General features: G+C 31.6%; 2 protein-coding genes across 3 annotated transcripts; one reads left to right on the top strand and one right to left on the bottom strand.

The window, feature by feature from the left end:
• Positions 1 to 198: 198 nt before the first annotated feature.
• LOC118031401 (ergosterol biosynthetic protein 28) lies at positions 199 to 3,212 on the top strand. Its single transcript, XM_035035802.2, has 3 exons — positions 199 to 399; positions 1,714 to 1,920; positions 2,832 to 3,212. The coding sequence occupies exons 1-3, from the start codon at positions 285 to 287 to the stop codon at positions 2,897 to 2,899; spliced, it is 390 nt and encodes a 129-aa protein (XP_034891693.1). The 5' UTR covers positions 199 to 284; the 3' UTR covers positions 2,900 to 3,212.
• Positions 3,213 to 4,217: 1,005 nt separating this feature from the next.
• Positions 4,218 to 6,677, bottom strand: LOC118031400 (uncharacterized). Of its 2 annotated transcripts, none has more exons than XM_035035799.2 (2): positions 6,301 to 6,677; positions 4,218 to 5,527 (listed from the first exon to the last, which is right to left on the bottom strand). In XM_035035799.2, the coding sequence occupies exon 2, from the start codon at positions 5,465 to 5,467 to the stop codon at positions 4,616 to 4,618; it is 852 nt and encodes a 283-aa protein (XP_034891690.1). In that variant the 5' UTR covers positions 5,468 to 5,527; positions 6,301 to 6,677; the 3' UTR covers positions 4,218 to 4,615. The 2 variants fall into 2 exon arrangements, with proteins under 2 accessions (XP_034891690.1, XP_034891691.1); XM_035035800.2 differs by having other exon boundaries at positions 4,218 to 5,476.
• Between the last annotated feature and the right edge of the window lie 6,002 nt (positions 6,678 to 12,679).

The raw sequence follows: 12,679 nt of genomic DNA, 5'->3' as shown, positions 1-12,679 counted from the left end.
TACAATAAATTTTTATTTAAATATATTTTTTAAAATTATTTTTAATAACAACAGGTTTGAAATCATGTTTTTTTTTTAAAATAATTTTTTAATATACTTTTAGATACTTTTAATATGTTTGTATTAATTTTTTTAAAATAAAAAAAATATTTTAAAAATCAACTCCTCCTAACTGATACTAAGAAGCTCCTCGTTAGCAAAGTAGTCATCGTAGAAACCCCCCCCCCCCCTCGCAACTCGACAAACAACAAAACAAACACCAAATCAATCGCTGGTAGCAAAAGATGAAAGCATTAGGATGGTGGCTGATGCTGGTGGGCTCGCTTCGATTAGCATCTGTTTGGTTCGGTTTCTTCGACATTTGGGCTCTCAGGCTGGCTGTTTTCTCCGATACAACCAGTAAGCTTCTTTCTTTTCAATCACTCAACATCTTCTCCAAAAGCCAAACCCCTCCTCTTTTTGCTTAAAATCCTGGGTTCTAACGGTTTATGTGTTTTAATGCCTAATGTCGAATTGCATCATGCAAAATTTGGATCCTGATTATTCAAGGGGATCAAAACCCAATTAAGATTTGATCCAATGTTTTATTTGTTATAGAGCAGCAGCGAGTGGGGTAAATTTAAATCTGGTGTCCAAGAAAGATAATTTCAGTTCATTGTTAAGCAAAGCATAGAATATTAAAATGATTTTGATTAGTTCTATGGGGATTTGTCCCCAAGATCTGGGATGTGGTTTTTTGGGGCTGCATACATGAGTATGGGCAATTGTGTACCTGAAATGGAGGATTATATTAAGGGAGCAAGGCAGGATGGTTCCTAGAGTTTGAAGTTTTATCAATGTACTCAAATAGTTGCTTCCTGCGTACTTTTAACCCAGAGGGACTTTAAGAGTCCGATTGAAGAATGTGTTGGTAAAATTTTTATTACATGAAGCCACTAGCGGTAATAAACTATTTGGTTAGAAGAAAAGAACTACATCACAGGTTTCACTAATCTGAACGACAGAAAACCCAAACATTCATGCATTGTAAATCAAGTACATCTTACCTGATCTACTTCCTCTGATCCCTTTTCTGTTCTCTCATTTCCCACCATTGTTCTTTACTATACTACGAGGAATTTTTTTTGTAGCTTCACATAAGTTCGCGGTAGTTCTGGATGGATGGTTAAGATGAGAGAGCATAGCTTTTGATCTGACATGACCACTAGAAGTGTGTTTTCTGATACTCCGATGATTGGTGATTAAATGTCCGACGCTAAACTGGTAGTTGCTGTTTAAGTATTAATTGGATACCAAATTGAACCCGTTAGGCCTGTCTTTTCTAATACTTAATTGATTGGTGATTAAACTCTCCTAGTTAACATGCATTTGCTGGCAGAAAAAATTTAGCCAGCAATGACAATAATAGAAACTTCCTCATTTCTTGGGTTTGAATACCAAGATCAACGGTTATGTTTCATGTAAGTGTATTTTGTTCCTTTGATTTTGAATCCAGAAAAATAACATCACAATCTCAAAGAAAAAGCAAAACACTCTCATAAAAACAAAGGTATGCAACAATTCCAAACCCAGAAGATGCATCTATTTCTTTATGGTTGAAGTTTTGTTTGTAACATCTTTTTGATTGGTTTCAGTGGTAGAGAGTTCTCTCTCGTTCATGGTAATTGATCATGGTCTGATTTTTCCCTCCCTCTTTAATTAACTGTTATGCAGTGACTGAAGTTCATGGAAGAACATTTGGAGTTTGGACACTATTGACTTGCACTCTTTGCTTTCTTTGTGCATTCAATCTTGATAACAAGCCACTTTATTTGGCCACCTTTTTATCGTTCATCTATGCCTTTGGGCATTTCTTGACTGAATACCTCATATATCAGACGATGGCCATTGCAAACTTGACTACCGTGAGCATCTTTGCAGGTATGCTTTTTTCTTAGCAGACCTGAAATGTTTGATTTTTCTGTCCTTGTATCACTTATCTACCAATATTTTTCATGCCCAACCAGCGGCAGAACTAGAAAATTTTAACTGGGGGTGCCATCATAAAAACTATTAGGCTGGGGAGCAAATATTTTATTCTTAGAGGGGCTAAATGAATAATTTTTATAAAAAAATGAAAATTTAAGGACTAAAATTAAATTTTTATAAACTTCGAAGACAAAATTTATATTTATAGTGCTATAAATTTGGTAAACAGCGGCAAACAGTTGATGATGGCCCATGCGTTGCATCTTCATGAACTTGGACCACCTATAATGCACCTAGCTAGTTTCCATGGTTAGAGTTAGAGAATGTTTCAAGGGAGTAAATAAAACATCCTCTTCTTTTAATGCAATGGAAGTTAACTAATGAGGGTTAATGTTTCATGGTAAAAAATTGCAGGCCTAGTTTATTATGCATAGATGATACCTACAGCAAGCTTGGGGGTGCCAAGCACCCCCCAAAGCTTGCCGTAGGTCTGCCCCTTTGCCCAACCCAATTTGGTTCTAGCACCACCCAAATCTTGCCGTAGGTCTGCCCCTTTGCCCAACCCAATTTGGTTCTAGCACCACCCAAATCTTGCCGCAGGTCCGCCCCTTTGCCCAACCCATTTTGGTTCTAGGTTTACTTCTGGTTGGTTGTGCATACTGTGGAATACTGGGATACAAGTTTTTTGGTTTTCCACTAAATCCTAAGGTAAAGGTAGATCTGCGTGAGCTTACGGTTTATATTTCCAGCCAAATTGGGCATTTTCACAATTTTATTTGTTCTCTTGACAGAGGATCATCATGCAACTTAGGAAAAATTTCTTTCTTTGGTCTCCATTTAATTCATCTGTTCCTTTCAATCAGGTACATCAATAGTGTGGATGCTTATTCAGTGGAACGCGCACCAAAAGAGCCATCCAAAGCATTCATGAAACTGGGATGTTATTTTGCCTTTGACGCGCAGGTCTTTCTTGCTGATCTTGAGGGAGGTTTTGCTTCTCGTTTCCAGCTTCTAATTTGGATTTCTGACACCGCATGCCAAGGCTTACAGCTAGCATTGCTTGTTAGACATATTATTAACTGGACCGCTGTTTTAATGATGTTCTTATTTTCAGCTTTGAATGCTTCAACTATGTCAAAATTTTTGGAAAGCACGCGAAAGTTTACTGGCTTCCTGCATGCTGTAATTGTCAGAATTTATTGAGCGTCAAAACTTCAATTAATCCCTGTTCAAGGCTTTTGTTATTCCTGCAGTCACATTATATTTTTGGATTATTTTTCAAATGATCAAGTTTATCTTGCTGTTACAGTCAAAGATAAACCATTTTTTTTTATTAATTATTAAAGCTGATAAATAAATTATTAATTGAGTTAGAATACTTTTTTTTTTACTCTAGCAAATTAAACTTGATATAACGTATTCATAAAGAATGAACTTGCTTTTAAGGTTCATAATTGAATTATTTTTAACCAAATAAAAACGTTTATATTTACTTAAAAGTATCCTTTTATTGCTCGAATACAATAAATATTGGAGGAAACTTTTCCTAAAAAAAACCTCGAAGTTGAAGTTAATCGGTAAAAGTCAAATCGCCGTCGGAAACTTGATGGATGGACGAGGTTATTTGGCAGTTTGAGAAAGTCAATATGTTGAATGGAAAAAAATAAATAAATTATATACTCTATTGGGAAAATTTAAAACTCACATGTCCTAATATTGCAAATATTTCTTGTGTTGATGTTTGTCTAATCCAGCTACTACCATGTTATAGAATTAAATAATATTTTTAATAATATTTTTTTAAAATAGTAATTATTTTTTAAAATATTTTTAAATATATTAAAATAATATCTATTTATTTTTTAAAAAATATTTTTTATATCAGTATACATTAAATTTTAATGCTTACCTACCTCCAAGGTGCCCTCCAAGCCCACGACGGGGCATTGCATTGGCAATCTAGGATTATTGAATGCTATTCTTTTCTGCAAGTACATTCAGAGCCCGTGCTGGTTCTGGCTATACAAGGAGAGACGACCTCTCTCTCTACTGTCCCCTTCTATTTCCAGAGGACAAATACCTTTTCTTCCTATACTTAGCCTACTTGGGGTGTGCCCCTCCTTGCCCTCTCTTTACACAGAGATTGAAGGAGATGGACTCATCTTTCTCTCTTCTAATCACTCATGCAGATTGTTGGATCATCCAACTGCACTTATCATGTTCAATTTTAGTAAGTTCATCGAGGCATATAAGGGAATTTAGAGACATAAATAAAGAGAAACATTTATGTACAATTGCTCACCCTAGGCTACAGTTTACAGGTACACCGATTGTCTAGGACTTCAAATCACCCGCTTCCAGAGGGTGGATATTTTAACCACACCAAATAACTTGCTTCCTGTCCCGCTATGTAGCGACGGCAGGCTGATCCTCAGCAACTTAGGCGGAATCAGAAGGAAAGAACACCTACATCCTCACTAGCAGTCACTAACTAATGCAGAGCTTTTTCTCTGCATTCTCTCTCTGATGGTTCATACAAGTATATATCCTAAATGCTCCTGCTTATTTATCATTATTCTAGCTCATGGCTTGTAGGATCAGACTCCGAGCTTCCCTGCAGCATTTGCATCAAGCTTCATGACCCGTTCTAGTATTTAATAGAAAGAGAGGCCGTGGCTTTCCCTAAAACTCCTCCTCCATCAATATGATCATCAATCAATGAACGGGAATCCAAGCCGATATCTTTTGCATCATTTCCGTATGGACGTGACCTGATTGGGTGAAAAACAACCTCCTCATCGCCATGGCTTTTATACCCTTGCTCTAATTTTATGTGTTCTGCATTATCCATCTCGTTTTCCTTAATCTTTCTCAGACCTCCAATCCCAAGTTGTGTGATTATTGATTGGGAGTTTTGCATCACAGAGCTAGATGCATCATCTCCCCTGTAATGTTCTTCTCTTAACTGTTGTAAATTCCTTTCGCCTTCATTTTGGGTTTGATCATCTAGTGAACTTGCATCCTCAAGTTGATCGCCCTTCTCTTCAATTTCCTGATCTTCATTTGTTTCTTCCCTTTCCTTATCGTCTACATCAATGAGATCCTCTACTTCCTCAGTTTCTTCCTCTTCTGTTCTTACTTGATCATGTCCATCTATTTCTTCATCCCCACCACTTCCTTCATCCTCATTTTCTCCAGGTTTAATTTCTTCGATTTCTTCTTCCAATTCTGCTTTACTCTCATGATTTTCAATCTCTAAATCTGTTTCCCTTACCCGAGGATGGAGGCCTTTCCTCCCAAGTTTTACAACTTCATAATCGCCTCGAACCTCTTCTGAGATCTTTCCAGTACTGTCCTCATATGCTGCCTTCTTATGGTAAGAGTGCTTGAGCTGGTTGACCAACCAGACGCCAGTGGCAAGCAACAGAAATACCTGAATGAAATGCTTTACCTTAAAGCCTTTGGACCTCAGGTTTCTACTGGATGACTGCTTCAACATGTTAAAGTCCTGAAACGAGTGTGTATCCTTCAATTGTCAGCAGGAACTGGCAATTCCAATCTGTGAGTGGAAACAATGATCAAAACAGAACAACCAGTATTTAAAGTCTCCATAACAAACAACCCTAAACCTTCTAATTTATTTTTTGAAAATCCTAAATTACAATATGTTCAGGCCAAGATGATGAACACAATGGATGGACATTGCACAAGGACAACTTACCCCGAAACATTCTATGACAAAAAAAAAATTTACCCCAAAAATGCCTAAGTAATTGTATCAGTCCTAATTGAACAAAATGTGTACGCTTGAGTAAGACAAACTGCCAGATAATAATCCGGGATATAAATTTTTTTCTTCGGCTATGAAACAAACATGAACAAGAACTGAAAACTAAACTTCATCTCTACTGTGTTGCTCATAGACATATAATCATATTAAAGACATTTGAAAGCTAAATGAACAATAGAATCGATAAATGAATGAAGAAATTGAGCTGGCACTGACAAGGAATGACAGAGCCACAATCTTTTTAAGCACAAAAATAATAGCAATTTCTAGCAGAACAGGATATTCTTCCCAAACAATATCGAATATGGACAGATGAAAACAGACGAAATGCAATCAGACAAAGATATCCGTAGCTGTCTACAACACACCCAGCTAAAAATCAATAACTTCATAAAAAAATTTAGTAGAAAAACAAGAACTCCAGGCACATAAAGTCCAAGACACCATTCAAACAAAGCATGTGTGTATAATATATGATATAAGAACCTGACATAACTTAACGCAAGTGGAAAAAAACAGAAGCTAGGGACACAAAAGGGTACCTGTAAGAACACTGAGCAGGAGATCCCAGAAGAAAAAAGTGGAAGCTTCGCGATTGGCAGTGAAGTGTATTTGTATGTATAGGAGACCAGTAAAGGTAGCTTTTTTCACAGTAAAAAGGTTGGTTTGTTATGTTGTTCTAAAGAGAAATGAGTTATAAGTGGGAATAGAAAAACCATAGCACCTGGCTCATAAAAGAATAGAAGGGAAGGGGACAGTTAATGGTTAAAGAGGGCGAACATTGCTTCTCTCTCTCTTTTAACTCAACAGAGTATGAACAAGAGAGTAGAGGCCCCAAAAAGGTCCACCACCACAAGGGGTGTGACACTGTATACGTGTGACCCAGAAATGTCGGCAATTCTTTCTGTTTGGTAAACTGGCATCAATTCACTGGCCATTTTGTTTGTCTCCTTTTTAAACCGACTAGGTTTCACGGTTTTCAAATCTCTTCCGGTTCTGTTTCTTTTTTACTTGGAAACTGTACATTTCACCTCCTCGGTATTTTGGTATGCAGTTTTGAAGTTATACACTGTTAATATAATATTATTCAAAGTATTAATTTAATATACATAATTTTAACTTAAATATAAACAAAAATTAACTTGAAATTATACCATTTAAATATAATGTCAGGTATTAAAAAATAATTTTAAAATTTAAACATTTATATTTAATAATTACTAAATTGTTAGCTTGTGTTAGGTTGTGCGTCATATTATTTTTTTCTGTAAAGTAAAAGAAAACATTCCGGCATAACTAATATTTTTCTAGCAGGAAAAAAAATTTAATTGTTTGAGAGTTGATCCGATATTATCCAATTGATTTGATCATTAGTAAAAAATTAGTTTAACTAAAAACAATTCAAGACAACGTGCTTTTTAAAAAAAATATTGAGACGACAGTATATTAGATTGACATGAATCAATTTGAGTTAACCTTTCAAAACCACAAACGAGTCATGAAGACCTTGATAACCTCATATAAAGTAAATCAAAATAAATTATGAAGCTCAATTTTAAATCAATTCAATATTTGAAAGATAAAATTAAAAAAAATAATTATTAAAAAAGGAACAAAAAATGACCCAAGAACCCCACAAAAAAGTAAATTGAAATAAATTATGAAGCTTAATTTTCAATCAACACAATATTGAATGATGAGATTGAAAAAAAAAATTATTTTAAAAAAAAGGACACGAAAAAAGACCCGAGTCAATCTTAACTTAACCCTCTAAATCCATGATCCGAATCATGAAACCAGAATAACCTCTTAAAAAAAAAACCTAAGTTAGCCTACCAAGCTTGTGACATGTGTTATTAGATTGAAATAACTTTATGAAAAGCAAATTATACAAATTATAAAACTCGATTATCAATAAACCCATTATTAAATGATAAAATTAAAAAAAAATTCAATATAAAAAGAATGTAAAAAAAATCAACCTAAATATATTCAGGTTAACTCGCAAAACTCATGACCAAGTTATAAAACCATGATAACTTTATAGAAAACAAATCGAAACAACTGACAAAATCTAATTCATAATTAACCAAATATTGGAGATGATAAATGATGAAACCTAAAAAAAAAATTCAATTAAAAAAATAAAAAAAAAAAATTTGAGTTAACTCATCAAACTTATGACATGGATCATGAGACTGAGATAACCACAAGAAAACAAATCACAACAAATTATAAAAGTTCAATATCTAATAAATCAAGCATTGAAGGATGAAATTAAAGAAATAATATAGATTTAAAAAAAAAGTCAAAAAACACATATTATTGCATGGAATGAAATAGACGAGATGAAATTGAAACATCTCGATTGAAATTTAGTCTAAAAATCAGGAATGAATCAAGATTTAAAGAAAAGTAAAATTTGTTTTGATTAATTCTGTTTTTTTTTTTAAATAAAACAAAATTAATAACCTCTTGGTTATTAATTTTGTTTTTTCCCCTTTCCCTTCCTTTCTTTTCCTCTCAGCTTACCATACCAAATCTAGCCAAATAACCACGATTCCTTCTTGCTTTAGAAGTAGTTTTCTTCTTTTTTTCGCGTAATATTTAGTTTCCATGCAATACAAACCACAATCAAAGCTCCCCCCCGCTTGAAATTGTGTAGCATAAGATTTTCTAGATATCCAGGCCTTGTTTAATTTCCACAAGAAGAGACCCCTCTGTTAAAAAGAAAACCCCTTTATAAAAAAAAGAGAAACAAGAAATCCAATATATTCTTGGCTGCTTGCAAAAGACGAGTCCTTTTTATATCATTTTTCTCCCATCCCGTCACGTATATTTAATTATCTCTATTATCATTTTATTAATATTTTATAACCATCATAATTAAAAACCATCATCTCTCTATTATTATTCCAAAAACTATCATCGTCTCCACCGGTAAGCATCGCCATCACCCTATCACCATTATATTTAAAGTAAATGTACGATTTTTTGCAAACACAGAAAAATATGTTGATGTAAAATATGTACGATTTTTTTTGCAAAAAAACACGGAAAAATATGCTAATGTAATTGTACGATTTTTCAAATATGATAATAAGTAGAAAAAAAAGAGTTAAATTAGCATAAATTTTAATGCCATTTGCACCCTATTTGTTTTTATGTTTAAAAAAATTTTTTTTTTTTTAATGTTTTTCTTTACTTTAAAATAATATGTTTTTGGTATTTTAAACCATTTTAACATACTAATATCAAAAATAATTTTTTAAAATATATATATATATATATATATATTTAATACATTTTTTTGATAAAAATAGCTTTGAAAAGTAACTGCATAATAAGCATCACCACAAGATTTACTCTATGTAAGTGACAAGTGTAATCTTGTATGTATGATAATAATTATAATGACATTTCTATAAACATCACAATGAGATATAGTTGAAATAACACTTATAAATATTTTGTTAGATAGCTTAAATATCAAACTTGTATGTTAAGAAAGTATCATAATTAATAGATAATTCATTATATATTTATGTACGTCACAATAGTATGGCTGAAATGATCATTATAAGTATATCTAAAGACAATTTAAATGTCATGATTGCAATGTTAAATAATGTTATGAATTTGATGCTATTTAATTTTAATGAAAATTTATAAATTGTATCTTTTTTTTTTAAAATTATTTGAATGTAATGATTTTATATTTGACAATAAAAAATTAAACAAACATAATTAACATTAACAAAAATAATTCTACATCAGTTTAAATGTTAAAACACTACTTCCAAACACAATCATGCACAAATAAGTTTTAAAACTAGAAACTCAATACTATTAGAACAAAACTAAAAATCAATTTTCTTGGCAATCATTTTTTCAAAACAGCATTGATATCCAATCCAAGCATGTCACCTATATAAAAAAAAAATTGTGAGAGAGTTTAAAAATGCATAACAAAATATGAAGATTTTAAAATATAATTTTCATGGATTAAGTACAATATAATTGTTTAACCATTATCATAATTTTTAGATTTACTGAGAAAATTTTTTATTGATATTTATTCTATCATTTTATTAGTAATTAATTTATCAATAAAATCATTAATAAAAATGTTTTATTGATAAATTTTTTATCAGTATTTATTGATTTTTTGAGAGTGAATAAATCTAGGAAGAAGATGTTGAAAACTTGTTTGTATAACAATAAACCGAAACTTTTTGTATGTGAAAAAGTGAGGCTACTCGAAAGAAACAATAATGACTTCAAATCATGTTTTTTTTTTCTCGAAATAATTCTCAAGTTCATTTAGAAAAATAAAAATGAAAAGGGGATCGTCAAATCAAACAGGGATGATGAAGAAAAAGCAGGTAGATAAAAACGCATTGCAAGGCCCAATGAAATTATTAACGAGCAGAGAGGGATCGTGCATGGTTTATGATCAGAGCATAAATTGCTTGTTAATTAGATTCTGATAACAAATTAATCTCAAGAACAGAAAATGAAGAGATTATGACCAAAATAATTCATAAAAGCCAATGGTGAAACAAACCTATAATATATAACGACATGCCTTGATCTCGAGGTGGTGGGCATTTCCCATGAAGTCGTACCTGTGAACTCCCGTGACTTTCTACAATCACCTACCTGATCTTTGTGTAGGTGTGGCGTAGCAGCTAGAGAAAGGAGTGGCTGGAATTATTTGTGAAAAAAAGAAGAAGGGAGTAATTAAATCTTAGATAAGGATATAATCTTGAATTATTTGTCTCTAACGAAAATGGTTTGAGAAAGTGTAAAAGGGAAGAGGAAAGCAAATAAATAAAATATATAGCCAGTGGAAAACTCAATTAGAGAATCTACCGTGAATTGTAATAATAGTCTTTTTTCATGTGATCCATTTATTATTTTCATTTTGCTTGGATATACAAAGGTTGTTTTTTTCCTTTTTAGAATAGTAAAATATTTTTATTGTTTTTAAAAGCAAAAAAATCAGATAATTGACTTCTATAGGCTTTTTTGAGATTTCATATTTTTAAACATGATTAATTTACTAAAATAATCCTTAGTTTAAGCTTTTTTTTAGGGCATTTTTATATTTTCATGTGGGTTTTCTTTGTTATAATAAGGTTTTTGGAGGGGTAAATCAGTCTTTTGCAATAATTAAAAAAAATATAAAAAAACCCTATCAAACGCGTGGGAAGACGCCGCGGCACTTTGACTGCGCATGCACCATCCTCTGATGGTTAATTTTATTTTCTCACCATGTTATTGAATTCCTCATGGCGTTCTCTTTCTTTTCATATGGTGCGTATTGAGTATTGTTAGATGGATTGTCGTTGTAACAATTTTTTTCTCTCTCCTCCCTTGAACTTGTGTCTGGCATTTAAAATTTCAAGGTGATCCTTGTAGTTGAGTATATTTGAGTATTAATCCTTATTTTTTTTTATTTTTTAATTTTTATCCTTGACCTTTTTGTAAGTTTTTTTTTCAATTGTATCCTTCAATCTAAATTTTTTATTTTTTGATATTTCAAATTTGACCCTAATTCTTCCTTTCCCCCCCTTCATTTTCTCTTGCCTCTTTTGTAAACTCTCAATTTTTTTTAATTTCATCATTTAATAAAAAATTTAATTTTTTAAAATTTGGTCTTCATTCCCTTGATGGTTTCCTCTTTAATTCTTTTGTGAAATTGACATTTCTTTTCAATTTAGTACTTGAATCCAAAATTATTCATCTTCTAATTTCTTTTTCCTTTGCAAATCCGATCCTTATTATTTTAATTATTATCTCTTCTTTCAAAAAAAAATTTGGCAATTAATTTTTTTTATTTCATATTTGACAAGTCATGTTTATAACCTTAATCATATTTTTTTTAAAAAACATATTTTCATGTTTATGTTTTACAAAAACAAAAAAATAATAGTACCCGGCTACAGGTTTATTTGAGTTTTGATAGCGATTACAGTTTAAAGTGTTTTTTACTTGGAAATGCATCAAAATGATATTTTTTTTATTTTTTAAAAATCAATTTTGAGATTAGCACATCAAAATGATATGAAAATAATAAAAAAAAATTAATAAAAAAAATTTAAATTTAAAAAAACACGGTTTTAATCGCGTTCCCAACAAAACCGACTTCTAATTAACTAGTAAACTTAATAGTCAACATGTATTCTCAAACAATCAAATTCAAAAATGAGTAATTAACAAAGTTGCAAGGGGCGTATGTGTCATGATGTGGTCGAGGTCTCCATGTAGCTCGACAAAATGAGGGGAGCCATGCAATTTCAGGTCCCTTTCCTTGCCGTGAGACAGTTCAGCCAAAATGGGAAAGTTGATTCCATTGAAAAGCTAAAAGCTAGAATTTTATGGTTGACCCAATGCGATACAAGTGGTAAGTTTAAAATCGAAAATATCACACCGATCTCTTCAGTGGCTGGGGCAACAGATCCTCTGATATTGTTGCTTGCTAAAATAGCGAATCTGCTTTCTCCCGACACGTATAATTTACTTCAATACTAACACAGTAAAGTTTTTTTTTTTTTTTAATTCAATTTCTTTTACACTCATATTTGTTTTTAAATAATTATTCATGTTAATTTTTAACCAGTAAAATTAACTAAATCACGACGTGATAGTTTTTACACGGTTTAATTTTAAATTTAAATTAAATAAAAAATTAACTAAATAAGTTTTTTAAATCAATTTTATCTTTTTTTTTTATTTCATCATTCTTTCCTCAATTTCACCCCATACTTTTTTTGGTCTTGAAAATGACTCAGTGATCAGGTTTTTTTTTGTTTATCATTCTTTGTTAGGTTTTTTTTTTTTTTTTTTTTTTGTTTTATACAATATACACATCTTCTTAAATATCTTTAATATTTATAAGATACTTATATAAAATAT

This window comes from Populus alba, chromosome 11, assembly GCF_005239225.2.
Source record: "Populus alba chromosome 11, ASM523922v2, whole genome shotgun sequence".
NCBI lineage: Eukaryota > Viridiplantae > Streptophyta > Magnoliopsida > Malpighiales > Salicaceae > Populus > Populus alba.
This window is presented reverse-complemented; position numbering and strand designations above follow the sequence as displayed.